At 34.0% G+C, this 9,676-nt stretch overlaps 1 protein-coding gene across 1 annotated transcript; it reads left to right on the top strand.

The window, feature by feature from the left end:
• Window positions 1-215: 215 nt before the first annotated feature.
• On the top strand, window positions 216-555 carry LOC111413773 (COX assembly mitochondrial protein 2 homolog). The gene has a single exon (XM_023044876.2). It carries the CDS (start codon window positions 276-278, stop codon window positions 501-503), a length of 228 nt encoding a protein of 75 aa, XP_022900644.1. The 5' UTR covers window positions 216-275; the 3' UTR covers window positions 504-555.
• The last annotated feature ends 9,121 nt before the right edge of the window (window positions 556-9,676 follow it).

The raw sequence follows: 9,676 nt of genomic DNA, 5'->3' as shown, positions 1-9,676 counted from the left end.
AAATTCAATAGAATACTCTGACCAATCAATTGTAATACCTTGAATTATACATTATCCATTCATCCTTTTGCAACGAACATCGAACGACATTGAGTTAAATACGAGAACTGATTCTACTCTATTGAGCATAAATGTGCATTCTACTTACTTTCCTATCCGTTTCTAATTCATTGACATAAATTTAGTTGGCTGATTAATTAACTGTCAAATAAATAATAGTTTTCAACTTAAAATAAGCAATTTCATTACGGATTACAGCATTGAATTTAATCGAAATGCATACCGATTTATCGCCACATTTACATACAGAAGAATGTCAAAAATTGATTTTTGCGTTGATAAATTGTCACAAAGAAAATCCTTTCTTAAAATTTGTTGGTGTTTGTAACGAACAGGACTCTGAAATGTTGAAATGTCTAAAAGCTGAACGAAAACAAAGACAAAAGGAAAACCTTCGAAAAACCAGAGAACGTCTTAAAAGATTACACCAAAAGGAATTATAGTTAAGCAAGCATTTAAACCGTATAAGAATCTAATAAATTGTTTACCATGTAACCTTTAACGTGCTTATCTTGTCAACACACTCACATGAATTCTGAAAATACTTTCTCTTCCCCTAAATAGTACTATGGGATGCTTGCTCCTGGTTTAATATATCACCGACCGTATCAACAAATCGAATCGGTTCTATGTAATTTCTCAAAAGTCATTCGCCCCAGGGGTTGTACCCTAGGGCGCAAAAATCAACCGTAATACCATGTCAATTTATCTCTCTTTATACCATTACACTACACATTTACTATTCTCTACTAGATCCGATAACATTCCCGGTGTTAATGGTCTTATACACATGAGGATTTGATAAAAAATCGTAAAGATCGTAAAAAGGGCAGTATTATTGAAGGGGAACACCTTTTTTTTATTTTTAAAATAAAATTTTGATTTTCAAGGAATTAAATAATAAGGTTTTAAAATGGGTTAAGCCGATAGGACGTCATATAAGCAAAATGTTGTATTTTTGTAAAATAAATATGTAGGTATTTGTAAAAAACTACGAAAATATGATTTTTTTTAAAATGTCATAATTCGTAAACCATGCGAAATTCATTTCTGTTAACCTCGTACGGCCTTCAGAATTACACCGTAAAAATCTGTTAAACTTTTCCCTAGTTATAACCGAGTTAATCCAAATTAATTCTTTCTTATTGGTGGCTACGCTTTCAACTAAACTATCTCAGAATCCAGATACAAAAGTGTTGATATCATTGTGTAGGTTCGCGATATGATTCTAACTTCAAAATCATAAGCTCTTATTGCAAGAGGTTATAAAAGAGTCGCATAAATACAATCGAAAGCAAGCTTTTTCGTTCCGGATTTTCTATAAAAAAAATATGAACTAATGGTGTATAACATTTCTAATCGTTTCGCGTTTATACTACTGATTGCTAACGGATTTAGTATTGACTATGTTTTTATTTTCTTGTGGAACTTTTCCGCCTTGGACATCACCACTATTTAATTTTTCTAATCTCCAAAGATCATTAGAAGTTTTTTCAAATACGCTAGCAAAGTTATATTAAAATTATGATAAAGTGTAGTAATTCTGTAGAAATTCTTCCTCGACATTTTAACGGATCCATACGTTTTGAGGGATCTTGAGTCCACGTGGACTAGTGCATGACATTGAACATATGTCCTTATGTATAATACAAATCAAAAACGGGATTAGTTGCGGTGATGATATTACATGGCTATTAAACTAAAATCGCATATCTGCATCAACATTTGCGCCATGTCCGTCATATCTTTAGGTAAACGAGTAATTTAATATAATTAAACATCTTAATGTCCTTATAATTATGAAAACCTGTAGTTTTTTCATAAAAACTAACACTTTCAATTGAGACATATTAATCAAATGTTGTATAACCAGATTTAGTACTTAGAATGGAAATGCCATGTTAATGTTCTTCTTCGGTCAGTGATTAACGGTTAACATGTTAACTAAGAGGAAAGTTAACTCTGTGCAACACTTGCAGAGATGTCTTTGAAGATTAAAAACCTTATTAAAAACCTGAGCTACATCAAGGAAAATCACTGAGTAGTATTATTTGTTTTCTAGAGGTTTCTTAGGGTGTGCAGATTTTATCAATGGTGGAATGTTGACTGCGAAATCTAAATTGGTGGTCCCTAATCAATTCTAACTATGAGGGGTCGATCTTTTTTCATACACTCTGGAATGTTAAATTAAAAAATAATAATGAAATGAAGCACAAACTTTATAATCATACTAAATAGATAAGTACAACTTTAGCGGTGTTAAATTTTTCACTTAAAACACAATACCGTATTCTGACGTTCATTCAAACATTGTAATTTCTTACATCATTACAAAAAGTATAAATTGCGACTTACTCGATTACAATTCTCAATGAGCTTAACAAAGTATAATGCTTGAGCTGGAGTTAACTCGTTAAGCAAATGTTCTACATCGACGCCATTCCCATAGTCATCAATTAACTTATCTAATTGTCGACTTTGGTGAAGTTGGTTAGAGAGAACGCCTGTCGATTTTCAACTAACAGAATTCTCAATAAAATTAGAAGTTCTCTAAAACTTCAACTTAAAATTTATCAAACGTTTACTATGTTCGTGTTGCAGCCACAGAATAAATAATAACCCGAAGTGAAAGGATCGCTATTATTGTTGCTTTGAGCGCTTTGTCGACAGTTTCATGACCTTGACTTCGAAGCGAATTTATACATAATCACATATCCATAGGCGTACGTAACGAATTGTGTTTTGTATGAATATATTTTACAAATGACATTTACAGGATACAAATGATAGATTCTGTTATTGAATCTTAGATTCTGCTATTGTTTCTATTGAACTCTGGGCTCACCATAACATAAAGACTGATTTTCACCCATTTTGGACGAATATAATCTCTCTCTAATATATATTTTGTATAATATATGTAAAGCACCATGCACAACATACTCTATTGTTACGTCAGATGACCTGTAAAAAAAAATTGTTAAAAATTAAATCCTTGATAATAATTTTAATTAAATCAAATATAATATTTATGTTTAAGGAAAAGAAGATTTATATTAAATAAATCAAGTATATGTTTTATTAAAGAACCTAATGAAATATTAGAGAGAAAACATATATATTTTAATAAAGTTTGAAGAAAAGGTTTTCATTTATGCAAATATAATGAGGGTTTAATACAACCGTAATCTCTTGGGGCTGCTAGATGGAAGAATTTGCTGCAAAACATTAAGTACATAGTCGTCGTCATAATGTTCTTGTTTAAACGTAGTCCTCAAAATTTAAACCAAAAGCCGCAATTCTGCACTGTCGGTCTGTTTTCTCAAATCAACAAGCGAACGAAACTAACATTTTAACTAGCCCAGTGTGCATAATACATTACAGTTCCGGCGAGCTATCTGCGCCGCTAGTCGCCACATAAAACGCTTTAATTAAAGCCAACCTCAATTTTGCATGTTTATCTTCTGCACTGAACTCCCGTACTTCCCTTCCTGGGTCGCATTTGCATAAATAACGACTCCGGTTAGGAATATACACACGTACAGCGAGCGACGAGTCCACGGACGCCCGTAAACTTACCGCCGAAATGCCATAAATCAATAACGAGCAGGGAACGGAGGAGGACTTTGCCTGCATTCGTTAGCTTCTCTATGGACTTTTCCACGAGTCATTCGCTTGAGCATCGTCTGTGTATACTAATCGCTCATTTCAATTACGATTAGATTCATTGGTAGTTGGGAATAGTATTGTTTTTGAAACTGTCATCGTTATATACCTTTATACACATGTTGCTTCACCACACATGATTGAGTCAAGATTTAACAGTTAACATGTCTTGTTCAGTTATGTATTATAAAATGAGTTATATAGGAAATTTATTCAGGAGGAGATTTTATTTGTTCACTTAATATTCAACTATATCTATTAGTTGCTCATATCAATTTCGATTAGAAAGTATTGTTATTAAAATTGTTATGGTTATGATGCATAACACATGGTAGAGTTGGCATTACTCAGTAGTAAACATGTCTTGTTTTAGTTATGTACAAAAGTGTTATCCAGAATACGGAAAATTTACGCCGCCACATGTAACCACAGGATCAGTTTACAACCTCGTATAGCGGACGCGTAGCTCCTTTGGGAATACGTACATATAATATATGCAAATTTGGGTTAAATTACACGACCACACCCAGAGTACATTTTTTTGTTGTACCCAACCAAGCCGTGAACAGACCTCAACGAAACGAAATTTGCATACGACTCGAAATATAAAATTGTTCCGCGATGTATTTATGTAATTCAAGTTGTACTTGGACGAGGGTTTACGGTTACAGGTCCCGGGCGGAGCTCGGTACTTCGGCATAATGTACCGCAACGTCGGCGGAATAATGCAAATCGAATTGGTTGTGTCTTGCTCTAGAAAGGGGAGGCCGAAACGGACCACCAGACAGAGTACAAATACACCAGTAATTACTTTATTTCCATTTCAAATGCCCCATCCACATCGAGCCCATTAGTTTGTGACGATTTACTTTCGACCCCGAGCGCGTTGGGCTATTAGAGCTATTAACTTTATCTTTGTGGGTGGAGAATTCCAAATGTATATCCCGTTGCGAATCGCGTGAGGGGGAGATCTATTGAATGTAACGGAAACTTTTATTACCACTTTCCGTTGTGGTCAGCAAATACATTACTTTCTTTTTATGTAATATTTGTTGAGACGACAAATTCTTAATTTTAAAAGAATAAAATTCACCTATTGTTTTTTTTTCCTAATAATAGTATGTTTTGGTATTCAAATAAACTATTGCAAAATCGCTATAGATTTTATCAGATTCCCACTCAGTTTTCTTAAAGTTCGTTGAAATTTATTACTTTTTGAGACAATTTTGCCTAGTTTTGTTAATATTTTGAAATACGCACATTCGTCATAGCATTACACCCAACACATGATTATTATAGTATGATTATAAGTATGTGTTATAACATATTACTTTCTGCAGGGAGAAACTTGTAAAGAAGGACTGGTGCAGACTCTGGAATCAAACATATCAGTACAGACAGACTCAGTACCTTCGTGACGTTTCTAGGAATCTCTTTTCAACTGTTGTCAGGCTGAAGACCGGTCATGCATGTTCCCGTGCCCATCTAAATAAAATTAATATTTTACAGTCTCCCAATTGTTCGTGTTGATTTGAGACGGGGGATTGAAATCATATATTTTTCAACTGCGATAAATACGAATCATATCGGCCGGAATTCACCAGTTCTTTGCTATTGCATGGTTTCTCCTTGCCACTTGATGTTATAACGATTTTAATCAGAAATTGTTATGAGATTTTCAAAATTATTTTTATTTTCATGATGAAGAGTGCTAATATTATTTGATATCTTTTAGTTAAATTACTTCTTGTGAATGTTGAACGTTGATTAGTTTCGTTTTGCACTGTGGCTTATGGGCTGAGATCCCGCAGAACCATAAAAAACATATTACTTTATCATCTGTAAAAAGTAAGTATTTCCATATGCCAATTCCCTGTATACAGGTCATTTCTTTCTGTATATCAAAACAAAAATGGTTCAACAGTTTCTCTTTTTCCAAATGTGTTTCTAGTATCAACCAAAAAAGCAATTCAATTCAATAGAATTGCTTAGTTATTTATAACTTATATTTCCGATTTTTATTTGAGTCTTACTTAATTACATTACACAAAAAGCTGCCAACATTACAGGCAGAGAAGGGGCCTAAGGTATCAACAGTGGTGCAACAAAGAAGCTATAAGAGAGAGAGCGAGAGAGACAAAGAGATTACTTAATTAGTAATAAGAAGAGTGTTTTAATTTATTTTTCAGTTACATCAAAAATATTAATGTGTGTCTAACCCCTTTTGGTTTATTTTTGTTTTTAATATTAAAATGTAGTTTTGCATGAACAGTATCTACTTAGTCCTCTATAAAAAGCAGCTACATCAAATCCTATTCCAGCAGTATCTAGGCTTCTGCAAACGGTGTCTAATACCTTCTTAGCAGTATTTGTCTGGCAGCGTTATCTGTTTATTCAAGAGGAGGTTCTATCTAATCATCCATTATCAGTATCTATTCCTATGCCAGCTGTATATAGTTTTCTGCAAGTGTATAGTCCGGCATTAGCCGTATCTAGTCGTTGAAAATCTGTATATATCTACTACTAAGAAAAAGCTTTGCATACGTTCTGACTACCACTTGCTGCTAAGCAATTATAATTGAAATATTAAAAAGTCAAAAACCTACGTTTTAAATTTCGCACGACTTGCTTCGTATTACATCTAGAACGCTGATATTTGACAGTTGCCATTAGTAAACATTGGGATTAAGTCCGTAAGAACGTTTTGAATTAATGAAGTTGTGAACATATCTTTTTACAATGTGGTAAATTTCAAGAAATTAATCAAAAAATTTTGATTCTTGGTTTCAAAATGCGTCAGCAAGCCATACATTCATCACAAGTGACTGTATCATGTGGATTTTAGAATCAATAGTCTTCGTGATCGTAATCTAACAAGCAACATTTTATAGCCTGCATTAGATCAAATTGAAGAGAACATTCGGTTTCAATTATAAATTATTGCGAATTGTTGTAACATAGTTGAGTTCATCTGCAGTAAAAGCGAAGCTTGACAATAAAAATTCGAACTGTTATGTGTCAACATTCACGATGTGCCAAGTTGTGAAAATTTCGTCAAAAGGTTGAAAACTTGCTAACAAACTCTTTCTTGAAAATTATATTACATACGTAACCTAACTTTTCCAATAGGAACATAAATATTTTTGTATTTTAATAAGAACACCAGCTTTGATTGTTTTCGTGATGAACCTTAAAACGTCAGTGAAACATTTTCAAAAAACGTCAGTAACCTTTTTATCATGTTGAACTTCACAAACGAGCAACGTTTGGAAATTATTAAAAATCCCACCAAGTGCCTCAGTTCAAAATGAGCTAAATTATTCGATCCACGCCGTTCGCAGGAATTGAAATTCTCTCAAACCACATTGTGGCGAATAATGCGTAAAGATTTCCACTCTTAGAAGGTTACACTCTTACAAGATCCAATTAATTCAAGAACTAAAACTTCTTAAATTATGCTCATCTGCATCATCTTCAGCGATGAACCTATTAGCTTTATCAATATACAAAGTATGCGTTATTGATTTCATACCGAACCATATATTTTCGACGGTGAAAATGATCGTGCTATTACTGTCAATGAGTATCTTTCTATCAATGATCACTATAGTGCCATGTTTTCTGCCATGAACACTAGGTATTTTTGGTCATAATGAGATAGACTCGATATGACTCAAATATTTCAATTACTCTGTTACTTGCTTATTGTATACAATTACCTTATTATCAATAAATGATACAGATCTACGATTTTAGTCATATTTCAAATTTTGTCATCGTAGCTAATTCCGTTTTTGCACCATTGTGTACTAACATGACTTGTGGATTAAGGTCGTATTTTTGTACGATTACACACACATCGAACAATTTTTATCTCCAAAAATAGAAGTAATATCACAAACCAAAATATAATTTTTTAAATTTCTTGTTTACATAATCCTTTTTGTTGTGTTTATAACTCTTGTGCATCATTACCTACATTCTCCAGCATGGGCATTTAGCTCTGTAATAAATAACATTAAACAATACCATATTTGTGAATAACAACGCCCACGTTTTTGCCCCTGAAGTTTAAATCCTTCTTAAGGATTTTTTATATACCGGTGGCTTGTTCTGAATAAGGATTTGCATAAAGATTCAGAATGCGTGAGATGGTTTCTCGGCAGCAAAATAGGTTCGTGTGGGCGCAACAGCTTCATTTTTGTACCTGTCGGAGCTATTAACCTCTTCGCATTGTTGAAGAACGGTTATGAGGCTTCCAGGACACGCCCGTACGATTCGTGGATCAAGATATTCTGGCAGTGTACCGTCGGTAATGCCTTGCAACTACCGCGGAATTGCACTAGAGATACCAAGAGCTTAACGACGGGAATAAGGCCGGGGCCGAAGAGATGTTGTCATTTAGGTGCGTTGCTCCGGGCGTTCCTTATGGAATTTCGAATGGGCTCTGGGTTAATGGAAAACAAACGTTAGCATTAAATCGCGAGCGCGTGCGAAATTCCTGGGCGTTTATTTTAATAAGCGGAGGACAGGACGGTACTAAACATAGGTATTTTATGGGCAATTTGATTCTAGTTGGATCTTTGCCTTCGTTACCTCGAGCGTGTGTCACCTAATAATAAATTTCCGGGCGCGATAATGACTTTAGACACCAGAAGTAGCTTATGGCTCCTATGTATATGTAGTCCAGAATATGATATCTTTATAAATGGTGAAATGTTGTGTATTTTCATATCTGTGCACTTAGGAAATTCTTGCCGGGTGAAATCGGAATAATCCATTACGGTAATAATCGTAAGTCAGAAAAGGAAATTTATAAATGGAACATGATACTTTAATCCATGCAAATTTAAAATCACTTGTAATGCCACCGGTTTATATCAATATCGGAATCGTTTTTTTTCCTTTAATATCAGTATTTCCATTTACATTAACGTGAACGCCTTCGTGTAAAAAAATCGATTGGCGAGATTGGTCTGATGAAGTAATTGCAGAATTAAGTAAAAGACACGTCGTATATGTCAGACGAGATTGTGTTGTCGTGTCCTTTTCATTAGCCCAATCTAGATGCGTTCGGCTTAATGCGGCTACAGCGTAAAGATAACACATGAAGATTGGCGTGCTTTCTAAAGATGGAACGTGAAAAGGCAGGTGCGTTCTTAAGATAAGTGAAAAAGGGAAAAACATAACGAACGACCACGAATGGTTTACCACCTTTTTGTAAGTCTGTTTTCGCATTTATGCCACAGTCGTATCTTATATCTTCCGTTTAACACTATTCGAACTCCGATTCGTTTATTTAATTTATAAATCGTGATACCTATTTATAGACAGATATTGAAGTTAAAATTAATGGATTTCGATTTATTTTACGATGAAAAGTTATTACTTTTAAAATATCCCACTGTGTGATCCATGTAATTTACACCCACAAATTTGCTGACCTTGCCTAAATGTTATATTTGATGCATCGCGTGTCTGCATAAATTCCCACATCGATATACCGCATGCTGACTCGCACCGCTCACATTGAGAAAATTAATAAAGCAATTAATTCAAGCCGAATCAATTCGCCGTGTCGGTTGTTTTAATTTCGTTAATTTACAGCCGTCTGCGTTTGGTTAAATTATTCATAAATTCGTACTATAAATTAGACCGTTTCGACTGCGTAATCACAAGCGTAACTAACGCATAAATTCGCCAAAGTTTAAAAGTACCATAATAATAAACTTGTAGCAAAATAACGCCCTCTAAGGAAAAACGAGAAAACCGTTCCGCGAGTTTACTTTACATATTGGATAAGTGCTTCCTTATTTCACCGACTATGTTCATAAATAATTCATTTACAAGATCGTTTTTGACACCTTTATGATTTGTGGAAGACATTATCAACTCTGTTATTGAAGTTGAAAATAAAATAAATATTTTCATCCGGGTGGGAAGAGAAAAC

The sequence above is a fragment of the Onthophagus taurus genome, chromosome 1, assembly GCF_036711975.1.
Source record: "Onthophagus taurus isolate NC chromosome 1, IU_Otau_3.0, whole genome shotgun sequence".
Classification (NCBI taxonomy): Eukaryota; Metazoa; Arthropoda; class Insecta; order Coleoptera; family Scarabaeidae; genus Onthophagus; species Onthophagus taurus.
This window is presented reverse-complemented; position numbering and strand designations above follow the sequence as displayed.